General features: G+C 44.5%; 1 protein-coding gene across 2 annotated transcripts in view; it reads right to left on the bottom strand.

Annotated features, from left to right (window-relative positions):
• LOC130085721 (type II inositol 1,4,5-trisphosphate 5-phosphatase-like) overlaps positions 1–27317 on the bottom strand; it is a 49831-nt gene extending 22514 nt beyond the window's left edge. For both annotated transcript variants that reach the window (XR_008807161.1, XM_056251646.1), the window contains exons 1-12: positions 27238–27317; positions 24850–24904; positions 23783–23953; positions 22494–22595; positions 20893–21007; positions 19026–19142; positions 8640–8827; positions 7536–7647; positions 7343–7452; positions 6126–6261; positions 4067–4177; positions 277–442 (exon numbers count right to left, since the gene is read on the bottom strand). Coding sequence is in view for 1 of the 2 variants with exons in the window: in XM_056251646.1 (XP_056107621.1) it covers positions 277–442; positions 4067–4177; positions 6126–6261; positions 7343–7452; positions 7536–7647; positions 8640–8827; positions 19026–19142; positions 20893–21007; positions 22494–22595; positions 23783–23953; positions 24850–24904; positions 27238–27262 (1408 nt within the window). In the remaining variant the exon portion in view is untranslated. The remainder of the gene's footprint in view (positions 1–276; positions 443–4066; positions 4178–6125; positions 6262–7342; positions 7453–7535; positions 7648–8639; positions 8828–19025; positions 19143–20892; positions 21008–22493; positions 22596–23782; positions 23954–24849; positions 24905–27237) is intronic.
• Positions 27318–27608: the final 291 nt, after the last annotated feature.

The raw sequence follows: 27608 nt of genomic DNA, 5'->3' as shown, positions 1-27608 counted from the left end.
AACACATTTTTGGTAAACAAAAAAGATGAAAGAGGAAGGGATGAGATGCTGGATGACAGGATTTTGTTTGAATAAGAAGTTAATGTATGAAATCCAAATTTTAATAAATATATATATATATATATATATATATAAAAGCTGTGACGTAGTTAATCTGGTTCATTTTGTCTTCTTTTTCTGGCTAGTAAAAGTTCTGAACGGGCGGTAATTTAAACATTTAGTGGCATGTGGGTGTAAAAGTTGATTTGAAGCCCAGTGTCAGTGTAGCGCTCTCACCCTGGGCCAGGAAGCCTTTACACGGGTTTGCTGTTAGCCAGGGCTTGCAGTAGAACAGCTCGTCCAGCTTCTGAATGAACTCGAACTGACACGGCACCTGGCCGTCGTTGTGGACGCTCACGGTCTGGGCCTGATGCTGCATGAACTTCACGTGCTCGAAGTGGAACTGCACACACACACACAGAAAACACAGAAATGAGGCATTCGGTTTCCATTCAGAGGCTAAACAAATAAATACTGACTTGCGTTACAGCTAAAAAAAAACAACAGTAAAAGTACAGTAAAAATTTAAATCTGCTGTTGTCTATGTGAATATATAGTAAAGTGTAATTTATTCCTGTGATCAAAGCTGAATTTTCAGCATCATTACTCCAGTCTTCAGTGTCACATGACCCTTTCAGAAATCACTATAATATGAGGATCTGATGCTCAAGAAACATTTATGATTATTATCAGTGTTGAAAACTATGGAAGCTTGTTTCCGCCACGGAATAAAACATTTAAAAGATAATTGTCTCAGAATTGCGAGATATAAAGTCAGAATTGCGAGAGAGAAAACTAACAATTCAGACTTTTTTCTCGCAATTGCAACTTTATTTCACGCAATTCTGACTTTATAACACATAATTGCGACTTTATATCTCGCGATTCTGACATCTTTTCTCAGAATTGTGAGTTATATTGTAAGTCCAATTCTAAGGAAAAAAAAGACTGACTTTGTTCCCCTCAGAATAGTTTATATCTCACAATTCTGACTTTATAACACGCAATTGACCCTTCGCAGGGAGCTTGATTGACAGGTTGACCATTTTGTCCGACAAAGCAGTCAGGAGAGTTAGTAGATTAACATGCCTTTCTGCGGTTAAAACAACATTCCTTCTTATGTTCATTCATGTTTATTTGATGCTATAAATGAACTAGAAGGAAGAGATGATCGGATCACGAGCGGCTTTAACTGATGCTCTACAGCGATCTGTCACGACACATTAAAGAGCCACAAAACGGTATTTATTGTTTAAATTTCTTTTTAAAAAATGACCAAATTTGAAAGGTGAGACTTTGTTTAATATGTTTAATATCAAAAGTAACCGAAAAGTAACCTGGTCTGTCCTGTCTGTCAGCGTGTTGTCAGTCCGCGATGTATTTTTCAGCAGCGTAGCTTGTCGGACATAGCGACAGTAACTAAGGGGGGCGGGTGTTTGCGAACGGTCAATTGTGAGACAAAAAGTCGCAATTACCTTTTTTATTTTTCATTCTGTGGTGGAAACAAGCTTCCATAGAAAACATATGAAAACATATTTCCATTTTGAAAACACAAAAGCATATTTTTGTGGAAATGGAATTGATTTTATTTTTCAAGATTCTTTGATGGATAGAAAGTTCAAAAGAACAGCTTTTTATATATATATATATATATATATATATATATATATATATAATCTTTTGTAACATTATACATGTGTTTACTGTCACTTCTGATTAACTCAATGTGATCTTTCTGAATAAAAGTATTTTTACTTTTATTTTTACTTTTACTTTTATTACCGCCCCCCAACAGCGTGACCCGTCACGGAAACCAGGGACACAAGTCGGCAGCACAACTTGCGAGCAAAATGAGAAAGAAGCGTTTTTTTCCAAAATTGGTGATTTCCGCTTTTTTGCAGAATCTGTTAGTTGAGATCATGAAGAAGCCTCTACATGTTTGAGATAACAGTATTGGTATATTTAAAAGCGTACATTTTGAGGTTGAAATCGGCTTGTTTTTCGGAGATTCTAGCATGCAGTAGGGGCGTGTCATTGTCTGTGTGTATTTCCATACTGAATAGCCGCCGGCGCTTTTGCCCCCGCCCCCCAACAGCGTGGCTACTTAATATGCAGCGCTCTGGCCGGCTCTATCTGATATCAAAATTCAATGAAGATGGACGCCGCAAAGATTGTCGCAGACGAGCTGAAGCGTGGCAGTTACACCGAAAATGTTTTCGCCGCACTTTGTGGGCTCGGGAAACTGAACCGGAGGTATGGGCGCGGCGCGCGCGCCCTCGGTGCTTGAATACGGCGGCTCGGCTCGCTGACAGCGGTGGCTAACTGTTTCATATGTGATGTCCCGATTGCTTTGAATGGGGAACGTTTTGTGAACAGGGAACAGACTTAATGGACTGGCAACAATCTCCATAGAACATGAACTGGCACAGAGAATCGAAATAGAGGATGCAGTTAAGACCTTTGCTGCGATGAAGGCCTGCCGTGCGCGTTTCTGAAACGTAAGTTAATCTTCATTTGCTCTCTAGTCGTTATTTAAGATGCTGAACCTGCTGATGATATAATGTGCTTGCGGACATTTCATTTGTGTGTGTATACGCACATAAGAAAGTGGTGTAAAGAGATTTGCAACAGTAATCTGAGGAGGAAATATGATTATTTGGAAAATTCCTGTCATGACTGCTTAAAGAAAAATGCCAGCAGGCATTTACCTCCTGCATAAACTTTAATATTGTTGACATTTTGGGCACACGCGCGTTGCGCACTATTTGCGTTATATGTAGGCCTATGGCTTATTGGTCTTTGTGTGTTGTTGCTGGTTTTGCGTTATATGTATATGGCATATTGGTCTTTGTGTGTTGTTGCTGGTAAACGTTGCAAATAGAGGGGCAGCACAATTGTTTTTCGCCTAGAGCGGCAGAAGTGCATTCGCCGGTCCTGGGGGTGAGTTTGCATTAAGCATTAAAGTTTGTCGTTTTGTTTTAATTCTAAGAACACGTACATGTTATCTCATGTTTAGTCTGTTTAGACCTTCCCATACCTACCTATTGTTATTAGCTAGCTCAGGAAAGAAAAAAAAGCTGTAAAGCACAGGGGGAGCTTTACAGGGGGTATGGCTTATCTAAATGAGATGTAAATGAGCCCTATTGTCACTCCCAGCAGGAGAGAGAGGTGAGAATGCACAATCTTTTGAGGCCGTTTTCTCCCATTTTAGCTTTTTTGAGTTCCTACCTTCAAATGGCCACAACTTCTCCAAATATTATCAGATTTCCACGTGTTACACATCGTTGGAAAGCTTGGAGACTACACTTTCAGAATCTATGAATAACTCAAAATGCCGAAGAACCGACTTGTGTCCCTAGTTTCCGTGATCGGTCACAGCCACAAAACGGTATTTATTGTTTAAATTTCTTTTTAAAAAATGACCAAATTTGAAAGGTGAGACTTTGTTTAATATGTTTAATATCAAAAGTAACCGAAAAGTAACCTGGTCTGTCCTGTCTGTCAGCGTGTTGTCAGTCCGCGATGTATTTTTCAGCAGCGTAGCTTGTCGGACATAGCGACAGTAACTAAGGGGGGCGGGTGTTTGCGAACGGTCAATTGTGAGACAAAAAGTCGCAATTACCTTTTTTATTTTTCATTCTGTGGTGGAAACAAGCTTCCATAGAAAACATATGAAAACATATTTCCATTTTGAAAACACAAAAGCATATTTTTGTGGAAATGGAATTGATTTTATTTTTCAAGATTCTTTGATGGATAGAAAGTTCAAAAGAACAGCTTTTTATATATATATATATATATATATATATATATATATATATATATATATATAATCTTTTGTAACATTATACATGTGTTTACTGTCACTTCTGAATAACTCAATGTGATCTTTCTGAATAAAAGTATTAATTTCTTTCAAAATAAAATAATCTTACTGACCCCAAACTTTTGAATGGAAGTGTAAATTTGAAATGTGTGAAAGAGCCACAGAGCACCCTTCAGATGCTGGAGGCCGGAGACGGCTCACCTCGGTCTGAGACAGCGTCACTGAAGGAATGCAATCGTTCTCCAGGCGGTCGATGCGCCTCACGATCTCCTCGAACGTCCGTTTGTAGGACTCGTCGTTCACAAGCTTGATCTGCGCAGAGGAACGGCAGATGTCAGTAAGGGGACTGAGAATTAGGGCTGGGAATCGAAAATCGATTCCACTTCAGGAATCGGATACTTGTTATAAAATTTTAATTTTGATTCCTCTTATTGATTCCATTTCAATATGACATTAAACAATTCAAGCGTGAGACGACTCGCTGTGTTCATGTGTATCAGTATATCGGACCCGTGCAGCTCTTAAAGGGATAGTTCACCTCAAAACTGTAAACTCTGTCAGTAATGACTCTCCCTCATGTTGTTCAACCCCGTAAGACTTTCGTTCATCTTCGGAACAAATATTAAGATATTAATATAAACTCTCATTCCTGCGTAATAATCAAGAAACTTTACTGCCGTACCATGAGAGCAGCAGGCGTAATGATATGACGCAGCGCCTGAAAATAGTTCCGTTGTGTTGACGGAAGGTGGCCTATTTTCAGGCGCTGCGTCATATCATTACGCCTGCTGCACTCATGGTACGGCAGTGAAGTTTCTTGATTATTACGCAGGAATGAGAGTATAGTTCCTAGCCATATCAGCCTAGAAAATCGCAACTTTACATTTTCCGTCGGTTTTAGTGCACGATGTAACTACAGAAGAGTCAAGTTTTAAATAGGAAAAATATCGAAACTCTTTGGTCATTTTTTTTTTAGAAATGCTAATGGTCTTGTCCACTCCAATGATGTATGCTAAGCTATGCTAAAAGTGGTACCGCCAGAACCGGAGATCGGCTGAATGGATTCGAAAACGGTAAAACTCAACAGTTTAACTCTGGGGGAGTTGTAAAATGAGCCTATTTCCAAAAAAAGTGAAGTATCCCTTTAAATCTGAGAGCTGGATCACTCCTCCATAGGCTTCTTAGTGCCTCGAGTGAGTTCACGTAGTGTAACAGCGCAGCGCTTCTGGTGTACGCCACACACATCACACACATGACCAGCGTCGGCCAATAGTGAGCCTGCGTGTGACGTACACCCCAGAAGCGCTGCGCTGTTACACTACGCGAACTCACTCGAGGCCCACAGAGAAGAAGATGAAGAGTTGAATAAAGTCCTTATTTTTGTTTGTTTTTTGCACACAGAAAGTATTCTCGTCGCTTGATAAACTTAAGATTGAGCCACTGTAGTCACTCGGACTATTTTAACGATGTCTTTAATAACTTTTCTGGGCCGGCAAGTTTCAATTACAATAGAAGCCTATGGAGGAGTGATCCAGCTCTCAGATTTAATCACAAATATCTTAATATTTGTTCCGAAGATGAACGAAAGTCTTACGGGGTTGAACGACATGAGGCAGAGTAATTACTGACAGAGTTTATACATTTTGGGGTGAACTATCCCTTTAAAGTGACAGCACTAATATTCCTGCCGTCTCTATAATAACACTAATCACACGACAAAAGACAAAGAGAAAATTCACTCGTTCTTGACTGAATAACTTTTGTGTAACTATATTTGTAATGTATATTTTACTTAAAAGTGCAGTGTTATTTTACATGTGATTACAGTTTCTGAACCTGAACACTGAAAATCTTAAAACACTGTTTATTTCAATCGTATCTTTGTTCAGTTGTATCTATTTGTTGCGATTGCTAATTTTTTATTAGTCTTTTTTAATTACTCAGTGTTTACTTGTCTTTAATAATGCTTGAAGTTTACATTAGTCAGGCTAGTTGTTCTTCTATGGTGTTTTTAAACCTCAGGCAAACGCTCCTTGTGTAAGTGTTCTTCAGCTGTTGATTTCTGTTCATGATATTCAGCTACAATTAAATGTTTTGCAATAAGACTAAATATGAATGATATCTAAGTTTTTTTGTTTTTTTGTTTTACCTGATTGGAATCGAAATTAGTAATCGATAAGAATCGGAATCGTGAAAATCGAAGCGATACTCAACCCTACTGAGGATGAGGAGTGTGTGCGATCACGTGTGCTGTTCTCACCCCTATCTCCAGCAGAGAGCTGACGGGTTTGTGGTCACTGGTCTTCAGGGTCATGTGACTCTGGTAATTAAGCTGTTTAATGTCCTTCCCCCTCCACAGGATGCGGTCACACCACGCAGGAACTCGACACTTCTCACTGCATCAACACAAACACACACAAATAAAGGGTTTTTAACACTGATAATAATCTTAAATGTTTCTTGAGCAGCAACATATTAGAGTGATTTCTGAAGGATCATGTGACACTGAAGACTGGAGTAATGATGCTGAAAATTCAGCTTTGATCTCAGGAATAAATAATAGGGCTAAACCACATCAAGAACATGAATAAATAATAGGGCTAAACCACATCAAGAACATGAATATCACACTTCTGAACTCTTGGCGATGCGGTCTTCAAATGTTTCGGGTACCTTCAGGATATGCTGTTGATGAAATTTTGTGCCGATGCGTCAAAGCATTTAAAAATTATTGCAATTTATGACAAATTTCAAAACGGCAGACATGTGACCCTTCCGATCCGATCCATGACCAAACATTCTGACAAACATTTCAAAAGTTGTGAGAAACATAGCCATTTTTCAGATCTCATGACCTGTAGGTGGCGCTGTTTCCAAATTTGGCACGCACCCTCAGATCATGGTGTTGATGAAGTGTACCAAGTTTAGTTTCGATAGATAAAACTATTGCAGAGAAATTGAATCTAATGTAATTCAGAGTCAATATTAAGTTCACATCACTGTAACTTTTTAACAAAAAGGAATATCAAAATTCTGTTCAGTCATTTCTGCGAGGCTTGGTCCAATGATCATCTGAGAGGTTTTTCGAGAGTAATCGGCTGTACGAAGAAATTTGTTTCAAGGACAAAAGGTTCAAAACTAATGACAAAAAGAAAAGTGAATATTTGAACTGGTGGTGGCGCTATAGAGTTGGTCCTAGAAACCTCAAAGTTGGTCAGATTACTATTCAGGGCCACCTCTATGAGTGTGCCAAATTCCATCAGTTTCTTATGTATGGTTTATTGGGCTGTCATTCACTATCAACTGGGAATAATAATAATAATAAAGGAAACCATCATTAGAAAAAAAACATTGTTTTGATGAAGTAAATGTTTCTTGCAAGGACTTGCTATGTGTTCGTTTATTGTATGTTGTGGAGAATATTAGCTCTTTTATTGAGAGTGACAGGGGAAGTGATGTTTGATGGTGTTCTCTGACCTTGTGTCCCACTGATCTGAGCCAGTGTCGTACTTGTATGTGGGTTGGAAATTAATCTCTCCCTCCGTGAATCCCACAAACACAACCTCCTCATCCATCTGCCGCTTCAGCTGAAACAGACACACACACACACATTCATATTTCTATATTACCCTACATTATCCAGAGAAACCGCAGATGTGTCGAGTCTTACCTGGTCATGATTACACAGGGTCTCAAACTCCTTTTTAGCTATTAATTCCTTCACATGATCGACTTCAAGGTCACTTAAGCGATAGTTTAGATCTCCCAGCCATAACACAACACTGGAAAAGAAGAGAACATTGACGATAAAACACTTAAACAGGGATAACCTGACAACTGTCTCTTATTAAAGGGGTGGTTGATTATGATTTTACTTTTCTAACTTTAGTTAGTGTGTAATGTTGCAGTTTGAGCATAAACAACATCTGCAAAGTTACGACGCGCAAAGTTCAAAGCAAAGGGAGATATTTGCTTACAGAAATCGCTTTTTAAGGACTACAACAAACAGCTGGTAGAACTACACGAGCTTCCTCCCGGGTTAGTGACATCACTAACCCTAAAATTTCCATACACCCCCCGGGGTAATCTATGATTTATAGATTATCATGACAGAATATACTAATCAATGACTTGAAGATCGTTAACTCCACATCAGCTACATAAATTCATCAACTAACCTTTCAGAAATGTCCTGTTCTATTCTACATGTTGTCACTTCTTCTTGAGTCTCTCCATCTTTGTCGACTCCGGTTTTAACATAAAAGGCTAACATTTTTTTTAATTTTTAGTGCACGTGTGTTAGCAGCTCCTATTATCTCATACACATACGCGCACTGAAAATTTGAAAAACTTTTAGCCTTTTATGTTCAAACCGGAGTCGACAAAGACACACACACACACACACACACACACACACACACACACACACACACACACACACACACACACACACACACACACACACACACACACACACACACAAGCTGTTGAAGCCCCGCCCTCTATGCCGGGAGCAGCAGCTCATTTGCATTTAAAGGGACACACACAAAAACGGTGCGTTTTTGCGCATCTCAAAAAGTGACAATTTTAACATGCTATAAAATTATCTGTGGGGTATTTTGAGCTAAAACTTCACATACACACTCTGGGGACATCAGAGACTTATTTTACATCTTGTGAAAGCATTATACCACCACTTTACACCAGATATTCTGCATGTTGGCCAGCTATCGTGTTCAGTTCATACCTGTGTTTATTACTAGTTTATTCATACCTGTGTTTCATGATGGTGAGGGGGGGCAGCGTGGGGTCCTCCTGCCGGAACTGAATCCTGCGGCAAATGTCCTTAAAGTCCTGGTTGCGTCGCTCGAACTCTTCGGTGTGCGCGGCGAGGTGGGAGTTCACCACACAGATGTCTGAGTTGTGAAACTGGAAGCGGATGGCTACTGCACCTTTATTTCCCTAAAGGAGAAAGAAGGTTATTTGAATGTTATAAGCTAATGCTTACATTTCTTTAGGCAACTTTATGCTTCTAATTTAGGAGAACAGTTGGAGTCCATTTTGTAGAGATGGTAATGTTAATATTCCATGATATAGCATGCAGAACTAGGCAAGAGAAAATGGAGCTCTTCAAGGTTACACTTAATTTTAACCCTCTAGGCGCCACGGTCGAGTTTACTCGAAAAGATGCGGCACTGAATAAAACGGCCGATTTTGTCAAATTGGGTGTCAAATTTCGTTCGACCTCCCCTCCACTGGATGGCAGACATGTCATACTTCATCCCTGAATAAAAAAAAGGTCATGTTTCTATACAAAATGTTCGAGTTAGAGCGCTTGAATCAGTGCGATCGAAAGCGGAGCTAGTGTGCGAGTGAGCCATGTTATCAGATCCTCTCCGCAATCGCGGCGACAGTATTGTGGTGGAGACTTTGTCTAATGCCACTGGGTATGTTAGACGAGGTCGAAGTATTCATAGGACAGTTAGGAGGCGACGTGGAGGCAGGGTGGGGAGTCGCAATGACAATGACAGCAGTCCGAGCTGTGCACACTCGGCGCGCGCGCGAGGCAGATCTGGCCACGCTGCTCGTATCATCTCACTCATAATCTGTGCGAGTGAGCGTTTGAACTAAACAGGTCTTGTCTACTTGTGTTTGTATGTCATATGAACAATATATATGTGCCCCATTCATGGAATCAGAGTGCCTACTGTATTTAGTAAATGGAAAATCTCTACAGCAAAAGGCCAACCACTACAATGCATTCGGTCTGTTTCTACCATTTATTAGTAATGATTTACACAGTTTGTTTACTACTTACTATATACCTGAGCATTCAGTATTGTGCAATATAGCATACAGAAGGTGATGGCCATTTTGGGGGGAAAGAAGTGCTGCATTTTCTCATTTAAACGTGACTTTTCATGAAAATTCTATAATCCAAGATTGCCCCCACCATATGACGTCATAATATGCAAATTAGATGGAAAAATGTTATCCCTACATAAACTTTGGGTCATCCTTAATATTTCTCTAATTTACAGAAAGTCTCTATCTTTTATCACTTTTAAGAAATAGCCTTTTGAAATTGAGATGTCAAAATCGAACGTTTTAGGAAAAAACCTCTGGCGCCTAAAGGGTTAAGCCCTGTGTCATTACACAAACACAACACACTCATCACGCGCTCCTCGTAACACACTCATCACGCGCAACTCGTAACACACTCATCACGCGCTCCTCGTAACACACTCATCACGCGCAACTCGTAACACACTCATCACGCGCTCCTCATAACACACTCATCACGCTCTATTTGTAACACACTCATCACGCGCTACTCGTAACACACTCATCACGCGCTCCTCGTAACACACTCACCACGCGCAACTCGTAACACACTCACCACGCGCAACTCGTAACACACTCATCACGCGCTCCTCATAACACACTCATCACGCGCAACTCGTAACACACTCATCACGCGCTCCTCATAACACACTCATCACGCTCTATTTGTAACACACTCATCACGCGCTACTCGTAACACACTCATCACGCGCTACTCGTAACACACTCATCACGCGCTCCTCGTAACACACTCATCACGCTCTATTTGTAACACACTCATCACGCTCTATTTGTAACACACTCATCACGCTCTATTTGTAACACACTCATCACGCTCTATTTGTAACACACTCATCACGCGCTACTCGTAACACACTCATCACGCTCTATTTGTAACACACTCATCACGCTCTATTTGTAACACACTCATCACGCTCTATTTGTAACACACTCATCACGCGCTACTCGTAACACACTCATCACGCGCTACTCGTAACACACTCATCACGCGCAACTCGTAACACACTCATCACGCTCTATTTGTAACACACTCATCACGCGCTACTCGTTACACACTCATCACGCGCTCCTCGTAACACACTCACCCCGCGCTCCTCGTAACACACTCACCCCGCGCTCCTCGCAACACACTCACCACGCGCTCCTCGTAACACACTCACCACGCGCTCCTCGCAACACACTCATCACGCTCTCCTCGTAACACACTCATCACGCGCTATTTGTAACACACTCATCACGCGCTACTCGTAACACACTCATCACGCGCTCCTCGTAACACACTCATCACGCGCAACTCGTAACACACTCATCACGCGCTCCTCGCAACACACTCATCACGCGCTCCTCGTAACACACTCACCACGCTCTCCTCGTAACACACTCATCACGCGCTATTTGTAACACACTCATCACGCGCTACTCGTAACACACTCATCACGCGCTCCTCGTAACACACTCATCACGCGCAACTCGTAACACACTCATCACGCGCTCCTCGTAACACACTCATCACGCGCAACTCGTAACACACTCATCACGCGCTCCTCGTAACACACTCACCCCGCGCTCCTCGCAACACACTCATCACGCGCTCCTCGTAACACACTCACCACGCGCTCCTCGCAACACACTCATCACGCTCTCCTCGTAACACACTCATCACGCGCAACTCGTAACACACTCATCACGCGCTCCTCGTAACACACTCATCACGCGCAACTCGTAACACACTCATCACGCGCTCCTCGTAACACACTCACCCCGCGCTCCTCGCAACACACTCATCACGCGCTCCTCGTAACACACTCACCACGCGCTCCTCGTAACACACTCACCACGCGCTCCTCGCAACACACTCATCACGCGCTATTTGTAACACACTCATCACGCGCTACTCGTAACACACTCATCACGCGCAACTCGTAACACACTCATCACGCGCTCCTCGTAACACACTCATCACGCGCAACTCGTAACACACTCATCACGCGCTCCTCGCAACACACTCATCACGCGCTCCTCGTAACACACTCACCACGCTCTCCTCGTAACACACTCATCACGCGCTATTTGTAACACACTCATCACGCGCTACTCGTAACACACTCATCACGCGCTCCTCGTAACACACTCATCACGCGCAACTCGTAACACACTCATCACGCGCTCCTCGTAACACACTCATCACGCGCAACTCGTAACACACTCATCACGCGCTCCTCGTAACACACTCACCCCGCGCTCCTCGCAACACACTCATCACGCGCTCCTCGTAACACACTCACCACGCGCTCCTCGCAACACACTCATCACGCTCTCCTCGTAACACACTCATCACGCGCTATTTGTAACACACTCATCACGCGCTACTCGTAACACACTCATCACGCGCAACTCGTAACACACTCACCACGCGCTCCTCGCAACACACTCATCACGCTCTCCTCGTAACACACTCATCACGCGCTATTTGTAACACACTCATCACGCGCTCCTCGTAACACACTCATCACGCGCAACTCGTAACACACTCATCACGCGCTCCTCGCAACACACTCATCACGCGCTCCTCGTAACACACTCATCACGCGCTATTTGTAACACACTCATCACGCGCTACTCGTAACACACTCATCACGCGCTCCTCGTAACACACTCATCACGCGCAACTCGTAACACACTCATCACGCGCTCCTCGTAACACACTCATCACGCGCAACTCGTAACACACTCATCACGCGCTCCTCATAACACACTCATCACGCTCTATTTGTAACACACTCATCACGCGCTACTCGTAACACACTCATCACGCGCTACTCGTAACACACTCACCACGCGCTCCTCGTAACACACTCACCCCGCGCTCCTCGCAACACACTCATCACGCGCTCCTCGTAACACACTCATCACGCGCTCCTCGTAACACACTCACCACGCGCTCCTCGCAACACACTCATCACGCGCTCCTCGTAACACACTCATCACGCGCTCCTCGTAACACACTCACCACGCTCTCCTCGTAACACACTCACCACGCGCTCCTCGTAACACACTCACCACGCTCTCCTCGTAACACACTCATCACGCGCTATTTGTAACACACTCATCACGCGCTCCTCGTAACACACTCACCACGCTCTCCTCGTAACACACTCATCACGCGCTACTCGTAACACACTCATCACGCGCTCCTCGTAACACACTCACCCCGCGCTCCTCATAACACACTCATCACGCGCTCCTCGCAACACACTCATCACGCACTCCTCGTAACACACTCATCACGCGCTCCTCGTAACACACTCACCACGCGCTCCTCGCAACACACTCATCACGCGCTCCTCGTAACACACTCACCACGCTCTCCTCGTAACACACTCATCACGCGCTCCTCGTAACACACTCACCCCGCGCTCCTCGTAACACACTCACCACGCTCTCCTCGTAACACACTCATCACGCGCTACTCGTAACACACTCACCACGCGCTCCTCGTAACACACTCACCCCGCGCTACTCGTAACACACTCACCACGCGCTCCTCGTAACACACTCACCACGCGCTCCTCGTAACACACTCACCACGCTCTCCTCGTAACACACTCATCACGCGCTATTTGTAACACACTCATCACGCGCTACTCGTAACACACTCATCACGCGCTCCTCGTAACACACTCATCACGCGCTCCTCGTAACACACTCATCACGCGCTCCTCATAACACACTCATCACGCGCTATTTGTAACACACTCATCACGCGCTCCTCATAACACACTCATCACGCACTATTTGTAACACACTCATCACGCGCTCCTGGTAACACACTCATCACGCGCTCCTCGTAACACACTCATCACGCGCAACTCGTAACACACTCATCACGCGCTCCTCGTAACACACTCATCACGCGCGACTCGTAACACACTCATCACGCTCTCCTCGCAACACACTCATCACGCGCTACTCGTAACACACTCATCACGCTCTATTTGTAACACACTCATCACGCGCTACTCGTTACACACTCATCACGCGCTCCTCGTAACACACTCACCCCGCGCTCCTCGTAACACACTCACCCCGCGCTCCTCGCAACACACTCACCACCCGCTCCTCGTGACACACTCATCACGCGCTCCTCGTAACACACTCACCACGCGCTCCTCGCAACACACTCATCACGCTCTCCTCGTAACACACTCATCACGCGCTATTTGTAACACACTCATCACGCGCTACTCGTAACACACTCATCACGCGCTCCTCGTAACACACTCATCACGCGCAACTCGTAACACACTCATCACGCGCTCCTCGCAACACACTCATCACGCGCTCCTCGTAACACACTCACCACGCTCTCCTCGTAACACACTCATCACGCGCTATTTGTAACACACTCATCACGCGCTACTCGTAACACACTCATCACGCGCTCCTCGTAACACACTCATCACGCGCAACTCGTAACACACTCATCACGCGCTCCTCGTAACACACTCATCACGCGCAACTCGTAACACACTCATCACGCGCTCCTCATAACACACTCATCACGCTCTATTTGTAACACACTCATCACGCGCTACTCGTAACACACTCATCACGCGCTACTCGTAACACACTCACCACGCGCTCCTCGTAACACACTCACCCCGCGCTCCTCGCAACACACTCATCACGCGCTCCTCGTAACACACTCATCACGCGCTCCTCGTAACACACTCACCACGCGCTCCTCGCAACACACTCATCACGCGCTCCTCGTAACACACTCATCACGCGCTCCTCGTAACACACTCACCACGCTCTCCTCGTAACACACTCACCACGCGCTCCTCGTAACACACTCACCACGCTCTCCTCGTAACACACTCATCACGCGCTATTTGTAACACACTCATCACGCGCTCCTCGTAACACACTCACCACGCTCTCCTCGTAACACACTCATCACGCGCTACTCGTAACACACTCACCTCGCGCTCCTCGTAACACACTCACCACGCGCTCCTCGTAACACACTCACCACGCGCTCCTCGTAACACACTCATCACGCGCTACTCGTAACACACTCATCACGCGCTACTCGTAACACACTCACCCCGCGCTCCTCGTAACACACTCACCACGCGCTCCTCGTAACACTCACCACGCGCTCCTCGTAACACACTAACCACGCGCTCCTCGTAACACACTCATCACGCGCTACTCGTAACACACTCACCCTGCGCTCCTCGTAACACACTCACCCCGCGCTCCTCGTAACACACTCATCACGGGCTACTCGTAACACAATCACCCCGCGCTCCTCGTAACACACTCACCACGCGCTCCTCGTAACACACCACGCGCTCCTCGTAACACACTCACCCCGCGCTCCTCGTAACACACTCACCCCGCGCTCCTCGTAACACACTCACCACGCGCTCCTCGTAACACACCACGCGCTACTCGTAACACAATCACCCCGCGCTCCTCGTAACACACTCACCACGCGCTCCTCGTAACACACCACGCGCTACTCGTAACACACTCATCACGCGCTACTCGTAACACACTCACCTCGCGCTCCTCGTAACACACTCACCACGCGCTCCTCGTAACACACTCACCACGCGCTCCTTGTAACACACTCATCATGCGCTACTCGTAACACACTCATCACGCGCTACTCGTAACACACTCACCCCGCGCTCCTCGTAACACACTCACCACGCGCTCCTCGTAACACTCACCACGCGCTCCTCGTAACACACTCACCACGCGCTCCTCGTAACACACTCACCCCGCGCTCCTCGCAACACACTCATCACGCGCTACTCGTAACACACTCACCCCGCGCTCCTCGTAACACACTCACCCCGCGCTCCTCGTAACACACTCTCCCCGCGCTCCTCGTAACACACTCATCACGCGCTCCTCGTAACACACTCATCACGCGCTACTCGTAACACACTCACCCCGCGCTCCTCGTAACACACTCACCCCGCGCTCCTCGTAACACACTCACCACGCGCTCCTCGTAACACACTCATCACGCGCTACTCGTAACACACTCACCCCGCGCTCCTCGTAACACACTCACCCCGCGCTCCTCGTAACACACATCACGGGCTACTCGTAACACAATCACCCCGCGCTCCTCGTAACACACTCACCACGCGCTCCTCGTAACACACCACGCGCTACTCGTAACACACTCACCCCGCGCTCCTCGTAACACACTCACCACACGCTCCTCGTAACACACCACGCGCTACTCGTAACACAATCACCCCGCGCTCCTCGTAACACACTCACCACGCGCTCCTCGTAACACACCACGCTCTCCTCGTAACACACTCACCCCGCGCTCCTCGCAACACACTCATCACGCGCTACTCGTAACACACTCACCCCGCGCTCCTCGTAACACACTCACCACGCGCTCCTCGTAACACACTCACCACGCGCTCCTTCGTAACACTCACCACGCGCTCCTCGTAACACACTCACCACGCGCTCCTCGTAACACACTCACCACGCGCTCCTCGTAACACACTCACCACGCGCTCCTCGTAACACACTCACCACGCGCTCCTCGTAACACACTCACCACGCTCTCCTCGTAACACACTCACCACGCGCTCCTCGTAACACACTCACCACGCTCTCCTCGTAACACACTCACCACGCGCTCCTCGTAACACACTCACCACGCGCTCCTCGTAACACACTCACCACGCTCTCCTCGTAACACACTCACCACCCGCTCCTCGTAACACACTCACCACCCGCTCCTCGTAACACACTCACCCCGCGCTCCTCGTAACACACTCACCCCGCGCTCCTCGTAACACACTCACCCCGCGCTCCTCGTAACACACTCACCCCGCGCTTCTCGTAACGCACTCACCACGCTCTCCTCGTAACAAACTCACCACGCGCTCCTCGTAACACACTCCTCGTAACACACTCACCCCGCGCTCCTCGTAACACACTCACCACGCGCTCCTCGTAACACACTCACCACCCGCTCCTCGTAACACACTCACCCCGCGCTCCTCGTAACACACTCACCACGCGCTCCTCGTAACACACTCACCACGCGCTCCTCGTAACACACTCACCACGCGCTCCTCGTAACACACTCACCACGCGCTCCTCGTAACACACTCACCACCCGCTCCTCGTAACACACTCATCACGCGCTCCTCGTAACACACTCACCACGTGCTCCTCGTAACACACTCACCCTGCGCTCCTCGTAACACACTCATCACGCGCTCCTCGTAACACACTCACCACGTGCTCCTCGTAACACACTCACCACGCGCTCCTCGTAACACACTCACCACGCGCTCCTTAACACACTCACCACGCGCTCCTCGTAACACACTCATCCCGCGCTCCTCGTAACACACTCACCACGCGCTCCTCGTAACACACTCACCACGCGCTCCTCGTAACACACTCACCACGCGCTCCTTAACACACTCACCACGCGCTCCTCGTAACACACTCATCACGCGCTCCTCGTAACACACTCACCACGCGCTCCTCGTAACACACTCACCACGCGCTCCTCGTAACACACTCACCACGCTCTCCTCGTAACACACTCACCACCCGCTCCTCGTAACACACTCACCATGCGCTCCTCGTAACACACTCACCCCGCGCTCCTCGTAACACACTCACCCCGCGCTCCTCGTAACACACTCACCACCCGCTCCTCGTAACACACTCACCCCGCGCTCCTCGTAACACACTCACCCCGCGCTCCTCGTAACACACTCACCACGCGCTCCTCGTAACACACTCACCACGCGCTCCTCGTAACACACTCACCACGCGCTCCTCGTAACACACTCACCACGCGCTCCTCGTAACACACTCACCACCCGCTCCTCGTAACACACTCATCACGCGCTACTCGTAACACACTCACCCCGCGCTCCTCGTAACACACTCACCCCGCGCTCCTCGTAACACACTCACCACGCGCTCCTCGTAACACACTCACCACGTGCTCCTCGTAACACACTCACCACGCGCTCCTCGTAACACACTCACCCCGCGCTCCTCGTAACACACTCACCACGCGCTCCTCGTAACACACTCACCACGCGCTCCTCGTAACACACTCACCACGTGCTCCTCGTAACACACTCACCACGCGCTCCTTAACACACTCACCACGCGCTCCTCGTAACACACTCACCACGCGCTCCTCGTAACACACTCATCCCGCGCTCCTCGTAACACACTCACCACGCGCTCCTTAACACACTCACCACGCGCTCCTCGTAACACACTCATCCCGCGCTCCTCGTAACACACTCACCACGCGCTCCTCGTAACACACTCACCACGCGCTCCTTAACACACTCACCACGCGCTCCTCGTAACACACTCATCACGCGCTCCTCGTAACACACTCACCACGCGCTCCTCGTAACACACTCACCACGCGCTCCTCGTAACACACTCACCACGCTCTCCTCGTAACACACTCACCACCCGCTCCTCGTAACACACTCACCACGCGCTCCTTAACACACTCACCACCCGCTCCTCGTAACACACTCATCACGCGCTCCTCGTAACACACTCACCACGCGCTCCTCGTAACACACTCACCACGCTCTCCTCGTAACACACTCACCACCCGCTCCTCGTAACACACTCACCACGCGCTCCTCGTTACACACTCACCAAGTGCTCCTCGTAACACACTCACCACCCGCTCCTCGTAACACACTCATCACGCGCTACTCGTAACACACTCACCCCGCGCTCCTCGTAACACACTCATCACGCGCTCCTCGTAACACACTCACCACGCGCTCCTCGTAACACACTCACCACGCGCTCCTCGTAACACTCACCACGCGCTCCTCGTAACACACTCACCACCCGCTCCTCGTAACACACTCATCACGCGCTCCTCGTAACACACTCACCCCGCGCTCCTCGTAACACACTCACCACGCGCTCCTCGTAACACACTCACCACCCGCTCCTCGTAACACACTCATCACGCGCTACTCGTAACACACTCACCCCGCGCTCCTTGTAACACACTCACCCCGCGCTCCTTGTAACACACTCCTCGTAACACACTCACCACGCTCTCCTCGTAACACACACTCACCACGCTCTCCTCGTAACACACTCACCACGCGCTCCTCGTAACACACTCACCACGCGCTCCTCGTAACACACTCACCACGCTCTCCTCGTAACACACTCACCCCGCGCTCCTCGTAACACACTCACCCCGCGCTCCTCGTAACACACTCACCATGCGCCCCATGACGCCTGTGCCGACGGTCTCGGCCTCCATCTCGGAGATGTGCGCCGCATGCTCCGCCTTCACGTAGAACAACAGCATGATTCCCACCAAACGCACCAGCTTCACCTAAACAACACACACCAATACTCTTACAAGGACAATAAAGGGGTGAAACATTAAACCCTCTGGTGCTCTTCGTCATTTTTATTTTTTTTAGTATTGTTTACTTCATCGGAATGGTACGAAACTTAGTAAAGGGTTGGGCACTTGCTATGCGAAGACAAAAACAAAAATCATGGACTTGATTCGAAAAGGTTAAACTGTCCTGAAAAAAATAGTCATACTTGTTCTAATCGTGGTCGAAAATGGAAATGAATGGGAGACGAATTTAATCAAGTGGAAGCGTTTGGTACTGCAGCCAATCACAATTTTACTGAAATCTAATTTTTTTAGATATCAAGCTCAAATTCGGAACACAATTAGTTTAGATTCATGGCTTTGATTTTCTTGCAGTTTTAGAGTAAAAGGTGTTTTTGAAGATATATATTCCATATAAAAATTGAAAATAGTATTTTTGTGCATTTTTCATAACAACAAACGTAAAATTCTGCAACTTCGACTTGGCAAGAGTCGACACTTAAGTTTGAAAAGAGATCAAACTTCAGTCTGTGCTTTAAAAGCATTCAAGATTTACCAGTTTAAGTTGGAAATTTAATTTTCAGGTCTATGGTCAAAAAGTGAATAAATGGATTATAAATGCAGCATCAATATAATTTAGTACCATAAAATCCCCTAAAAATACAAAATAATAAATAAAAAAACATTATTTAACTAAAACATAGTACATTCATTTAATTGAAAGTCATTTTTGACCAACATGCAAAGAGCACCCAGCGGGTTAAACAAAATGACTATAGGCACTAGAGCTGCAACAACTAATCAATAAAATCGCTAATAACCGATAATGAAAATCATCGACATCAAATGTCATTATCGATTAGTCACATTTCTATGGACAAAATGCATCTAAAAATAATGGAGGAAACCGAGTGATATGCTTCTGGAAAGGAACGTGATCCAAGCTGCTCAAAACATGATAGTTCCTTATTTAAAGCCTCAAGCTAATGCATTAGTGTAATGTTTAACATGGCTTGCCCTGACAGATGTGTGTGCAGTTTAATGCGTGATATGTTTCCTCAGCGCAAAACTTTTCATTTTGCAGTTATATCCTTATTTGTAAGTGTTACAAATTCACGCAAGAATTTCCATTTCGAAAGGAAGGCTTGTCCTGACCTTTATTATTATCTTGATTTTTAATGTAGGGATTTAGACTGTCCCTTTGCTTTATAGCTCTTTTGCATATAGCATAGATATAGATATGTACTTGCGTTTACAAGACTTTATTAAATGTAGTGACGTCATTCGGCTGCATATACTAGGGACAAGTGTCGTGAATTAGCTTTAGCTAAAAACACTATGATACATACATCAGATGACTCTTAAAGCTTATCTATGTTACTTGTATCTGTCCCCATCTAAATAAACTTAATAATAATAATAATAATAACATGCATTTTCGGCTTATTAATCATAATCAGGATAAGATTAAAGCCATTTCCCAAAAAAAATCTTGACTTCATACTCTGAGATGAAATCAGATATTATATATATATAATATCCCCATATTTATCCAGGTCAACATTAAGACTGAGAGGCCATGTTTTTCTCCGTGACTCTAACCGACTAATTATAGTTTGGTCGACTAAGCCTCTTCTCGTTTAGTTGACTATGAGGGTGTTGTTATCCTAATAACCCAGTGTTTTTGTGTTGGATCTGAACATTAGCTCATGGGTGCGAGAGCAGAGGAGGTCCTTACTAAAGCATACTTGGCATCTGGATGGAGGCTCTTGTAGACGGCTAGCATCCACTCGGGCTCTTTAGGAGTATCATTGAAGAGAAACGCCTCCTTACTGAGATCCAGCTCCTGGAAACTACAGCAGGGAATCACACACACGTCTTCATCACTGTGTATGTGATATATATGTGACCCTGGACCACAAAACCAGTCACATGGGTGCAATATTTTGAAATTGAGATCTGAAAGCTGAATGAATAAGCTTCCCATTGATGTATTGTTTGTTAGGATTGGACAATATTTGGCTTGAAAATCTGGAATCTGGGGGTGCAAAAAATTTTAAATACTGAGAACATCGCCTTTAAAATCGTCCATTTATGTTCCCGATTGTGCTGCACTCACTCACAAAAATAAATGTTTTATATATTTTTGGTAGGAAATTTAGAAAGTATCTTCATGGAACATGATCTTTACTTAATATCCTAATGATTTTTGGCATAAAAGAAACATCAATAATTTGTATCGATGTGTGTGTGTGTGTGTGTGTGCGTGAGTGAGTGTGTGTGTGTGTGTGTGTGTGTGTGTGTGTGTGTGTGTGTGTGTGTGTGTGTGTGTGTGACTGTGTGTGTGTGTGTGTGTGTGTGTGTGTGTGTGTGTGTGTGTGTGTGTGTGAGTGTGTGACTGTGTGTGTGTGTGTGTGTGTGAGACTGTGTGTGTGTGACAGTGTGTGTGAGACAGTGTGTGTGTGTGTGTGTGTGTGTGTGAGACAGTGTGTGTGTGAGACAGTGTGTGTGTGAGACAGTGTGTGTGTGTGTGTGTGTGTTTGAGACAGTGTGTGTGTGTGTGTGTGTGTGTGTGACAGTGTGTGTGTGACAGTGTGTGTGAGACAGTGTGTGTGTGTGTGTGTGTGTGTGAGAGTGTGTGACAGTGTGTGAGACAGTGTGTGTGTGTGTGTTTGAGACAGTTTGTGTGTGTGTTTGAGACAGTGTGTGTGTGTGTGTGTGTGTGTGTGTGTGTGAGTGTGTGACTGTGTGTGTGAGACTGTGTGTGTGTGTGACAGTGTGTGTGTGTGTGTGAGACAGTGTGTTTGTGAGACAGTGTGTGTGTGTGTGTTTGAGACAGTGTGTGTGTGTGTGTGTGTGTGTGACAGTGTGTGTGTGACAGTGTGTGTGAGACAGTGTGTGTGAGACAGTGTGTGTGTGTGTGTGTGTGTGTGAGAGAGTGTGTGACAGTGTGTGAGACAGTGTGTGTGTGTGTGTGTGTTTGAGACAGTTTGTGTGTGTGTTTGAGACAGTGTGTGTGTGTGTGTGTGTGTGTGTGTGTGTGTGTGTGTGTGTGTGTGTGTGTGTGTGTGTGTGTGTGTGTGTGTGTGTGTGAGACAGTGTGTGTTTGTGTGTGTGTGTGAGACAGTATCAGGATGAAGGAAGGTCATACCCATAGAGTCCAAAATATCTTCATGGAACATGATCTTTACTTAATATCCTAATGATTTTTGGCATAAAAGAGAAAACGATAATTCTGACCTATACAGTGTGTTGTTGGCTATTGCCACAGATATACCCGTGCGACTCGAGACTGGTTTTGTGGTCCAGGGTCATAAATATACTAATGCGGATTCTCACCCCAAGAGGTAGAAGTCAGGAGCGGTGGCGGAGGACGCCAGCCATGGACTGAGACTTTCCTTCGGATTCTGGCCGTTCACGTTGTACGTTCCCACGAAGAAGCTGTCGGCACACAATGAGAACAGAGCCGGGGATTCAAAAGATCCCACAACACGAGCCAAAGAGAGAAGCTGCCGGCGTAAATTAAGAAACATCTCACGCATACTGAAACCTCACGATCAGCCTGAGAACGACTGAAGGGTCAGAATAAAACAGGCCATTCTGACTCTGGGCTAAATGCCTTTTGTCCTAAACAAGAGCTTTGCGAGCCTATACTTATGATTTATGAATACTCTTCGTGTATTTGCAGCTGTAGGACAGGGTTTCGCTCAACAGGGGGCGGCGTCGAGTCACGGCTGCATTTCTAAGATGAAAACAAGTACACTAAATAGAAAAAGGTACGAGTAACAAACAAAACTGCTTCATTGAAAATCCTGGTTATAGTTATTGTTTCAAAGCGTTATTTATAATTAATAGGTTTCAGGGATGATCTTTGAGTTTGTTTTCTAAATAAAGGCGGCCAAAGGTACAGTGAAAATACTTAGATCGGTCTTAAATAGTGTATATTCATAAATATTCATTCAGTCTTTTCTGATTACTGTTTACATAATAATTTGCGATTTTATAAGTGTTATTATTATTACTGTACATAATAATAAATGACTTTCCTCACAAAAAGGTATTAAAATATTTAGAGCATATTAATTTTCATGATTTTTTTTATTTAATTGTTTTGTGGGAGGGAAACGAAAAACTAAAATACACTTTTTTAACAGGGAATAACTGTTATAGCTAATGTTAATAATATTTCACAACTCCCTGAAACGCCTCCATTGTAGTCTCGAGTTTCTTCCGGGAACACGTCACAATATTCCTCATTATAATAATTAATATGCAGAATAAAGGGGCGGGGCCTGGTTGAGTTAGTTAGTAGTGTGTTAAACTGGTGGTTATGGAAAGGGGCGGGACATTTCCCAAACACACTCGAAGCGCTCGACCAATCACAACACACTGCTCCAGCCGACCAATCAGAGCACAGTGTGCTTTTCAGAAGGAGGGGCTTCATAGAGACAGGAAGTGAACAGAGCGTTACTGACAGACTGGGAAGAGAGGAGCCGCAACAATGGAGAATATGAGGAGAATAATCAACATTCAAGCAGGAAAACCTGTTCTAGTAGAGCCTGAAACTACATCAAGGCTCTAATCGGTCCTCTTTCCGCTCAGGCATGAGAACTGGCACTGACACACACCTGTAGTTCTGGATGTATGTGTAGGCGTCCTCGTTCTTCAGGAGCTCACATTTGATGAGGTTATCCCGCAGGCCGAACTGGGGCATCCCGAGCATCTGGTCTTTATTGGACAAGATGTGCTGGGAGTTTCGGATCAGGTCATCTCTCAGCTCGCCCTTCCCTCTCTCCTGGCTGAAACTAAACCAGAGTAACTGATTTATGACAGAAATATTTGACTTTTATTCAATAAGGATGATGAGTAAAGACATTTATAATGCTACACAAGTTTCTATTTCACATAAACGCTGTTCTTTTGACCTTTCGGTTCATCAAATAATCCTGAAAAATTCAAATCTGAAGCAGCACGCCTGTTTTCAACGCTGATAATAATCATAAATGTTTCTTGAGCATCAGATCATCATATTAGAGTGATTTCTGAAAGATCATGTGACACTGAAGACTGGAGTAATGATGCTGAAAATTCAGCTTTGATCACAGGAATAAATTACACTTTACTATATATTCACATAGAAAACAGCTGATTTATATTGGAATCATATTTCGACTGTTTTTACTGTATTTTTGCTCACGTAAATGTAGCCATGGTCAAAAACATCTGAGTAAGGTAGTGTAAATATGATGAAACAACAAATTACATCTTACATCAGGACTCTAACAGTAAATAAACAGTATTAAAGTATTGTTTTAAGGTTAAAACATGACTTCACACTCCCAACTAACACACAGATTATTAACCTCACCTTGAAAATCAAAACATAACGGTTTTGTAGAGCTATTAGAAATTAGGAAAACTGGGGATTGGACATTTAAAATACATTTAAAACTTTTATTTTTCTTCCTTTCTGAAAATTAGTCTGCAAATTACTGTAATAAACACACTGCATTAAATAAAAGACATGTTTTAGAAACATGAAGATATGCCTAGCAGAGATGATGTTGAATAAACCCGGCTTTAAATCAAGAACAGCCAGGAAAGGTTATGTTATAACTATATATATATATTATGTTTAAGCTGTTATAACTGCAGATTTATGAAATAATGTAAACGCTAACCGTGTGAAACGTACCTCTCACACACACTGCGCTCGTCCTCTTTCCTCTGTCCGACGCCGTCGGCTTTTCCTGCAAACGTGAAGATTATCTCAGATTAGTCCACAGCATTACACAAACACAAGTCCTTCGTTAATGCAGACTTGAGTTTCTCCGAGACCGTGAGCCACAGTAAACGAGTCTTCAGCTCCAGGGTTCGTAAAGCGAAATTCCAGGACTTTCAAGCACTACTTTTTTGGTTTTCAAGGACTACAATCAGAGATCTCACTTATTAGACAATATCTTTATTATCTTTCATATTCGAAACAATTCAAAGCTGTATCATATACTTGTATTACGTGAGCAATATCAAATATCACGCTCATATCCATTTGAAATGGCTCTATATCAGTCTCAGACGGGTGAGAAAAGATCGTTTTATCAATACAATTAAACACTACTTTCTTGAACAATAATTCAAGTACCTTTTCAAGGGGTTTCCAAGACTTAAATTTCAAAAAGTCAAATTCAAGCACTTCAATCACCTTGTCATAACTATAAATTATGCATAATTAACCGAACACCCATCCTAACCTTAACCCTATAGTAAGTACATGTAGTTAATTATTATTACTCAGTACTTAACTACACTGTAACACTGACACCTTAGAATAAAGTGTAACCAAAGTTTCTTACAGCAATCTGTGGGAAATGTCTTGCTCTGATAACGAGCGCAGAGATCAGGTGAGAGTTCGACTGCGATGACATCATGAACCCTGCGATGATGTCATCCGAGAGGAATGTGGGCGGGGCCAAAACGAACGCCCGTTTCCTCACGCTTTCACACACACTCAGTCAGGAAATGTCACAGCAATGGTTTGGCAACGATGGCTTGAGCTAAAACTGCATTAACACAGTGAGGTTCGGTCGGCTCATTTAGACTTAGCAGAGGGTTTTAGTTTAGTCAAACCCTAAAGGCTCACCTGCTCATGTTGTGTTTGATTACACGGATTCAGATTAGTTCATTCGCTCATCATTTCTGAACGAAAAGTCCTTGGAATGGACTAGAGATACTTATTATTTCTAAAATCATCCGTTCACATGAGAAAAAAAAAATCATTTTTGTGACAAAAATCATTACAATTTGGTTAAAGTTATTATATCAGTAGTGTCTGAGACCGACTATTTATTTAATCTTTAGGTTATATATGTATCATGATAATGATTAAACAGCATGATAAGTATATGTACAGTATATATGAAAAATGTATGTATAGTTAGATTATTCTTTCAGTAGGTGTTGCTTTATCTTGAATTATCAGAACAATTTAAAATAACAATTTACAAAGAGCATCTTAAACTTCAAATGGAAACACGAAAGTTTAAAAAGAGGGTTTAAATGTTTCAAATTCACAAATTTGCTTTATGGCCTATAGAAACGGAATCTGAATCAAAATCTGATTTTTATTTCCCAGACTTTAAATATTTATTTTAGATTATGTAATTGGCTTTTCATACATGTTCATTTCTTCTGATGTAATATAAATAGTCCTGTGGTTTGACAAATGAATATTAAAAGAGCAAATATTCCATATAGTCTCCATATAAGGTCATCTATACAGGTGAAACTCGAACAATTAGGATATCGTGCAAAAGTTCATTTATTTCAGTAATTCAACTTAAAAGGTGAAACTAATATATTATATAGACTCATTACATGCAAAGTGAGATATTTCAAGCCGTTATTTGTTATAATTTTGATTATGGCTTACAGCTTATGAAAACCTTTTCACAATATTCTAATTTTGAATTTGGGGTTTTCATAAGCTGTAAGCCATAATCATCACAATTATAACAAATAAAGGCTTGAAATATCTCACTTTGCATGTAATGAGTCTATATAATATATTAGTTTCACCTTTTAAGTTGAATTACTGAAATAAATGAACTTTTGCACGATATCCTAATTATTCGAGTTTCACCTGTAAATGATATTAAACAGATTTATAGAGAAAATATCACACAGCAGGTCACTAAGGTCAAATACACCATAATAACACTAAATAAAGTGATAAACAAACAATGTGTATGGAGAAAAGAAAAATAAAGATACAAGCAAACACACATAAACGGTTAATAAAGCTGACTGTGAGATTATCAGGTGTATTCATACAGTACACAAGCTCACATCAAAGGATTACTCATTTATTCTTTATAGTTCTACATCAAAGCCAGAGAGCGAGCACACACACACACACACACACACACACACACACTTCACTGTGAAAACCAGAAGAACCGAGTTATTTAAATGTACACGTCAAAACGAGTGACCAGAAGAGACGCACGCTCGTTGTTTCCTACACATGAAGCTGTATATGTTTAATTTGTTTAAACTGATATCTCACCGAATGCACTTTTCTTACCATTTAGTGGAGTCGCATTAGACATCTCCCTGTTCTCGCATTCTGACTGTACTTACACATACACGGAGATTTTGGCAGGGAGTCCTGCTACGCCGAAGGATTGGCTCATGAATATTAATTACGCCATGGTGATGTCGCCTCCTAACCTTTCTGTAGCGTCCAATCACGAGGCTTCGCAAGCGCACTTTTACCAACGTCAGCTTTGCAGCCAATCAAATTGAGCCATTGGTTTCAACGTCACATTTCCCACTTATTATCCATGAGCAGAGGCTTCCCTGGTTTGCAGACTCGCGCGGTCGAACAAGAATCAATCGATTGAGAATCAGACTCAACGAGCTGATCGTGTATCAGTTTTGCACATAGGTTTTGCA

The sequence above is a fragment of the Rhinichthys klamathensis genome, unplaced genomic scaffold (genome assembly GCF_029890125.1).
Source record: "Rhinichthys klamathensis goyatoka isolate OS25496 unplaced genomic scaffold, OSU_Roscu_1.1 h1tg000087l_1, whole genome shotgun sequence".
Classification (NCBI taxonomy): Eukaryota; Metazoa; Chordata; class Actinopteri; order Cypriniformes; family Leuciscidae; genus Rhinichthys; species Rhinichthys klamathensis.
Note: the sequence above shows the minus strand (reverse complement) of the source record. Positions and strands in the feature narration are given on the sequence as shown.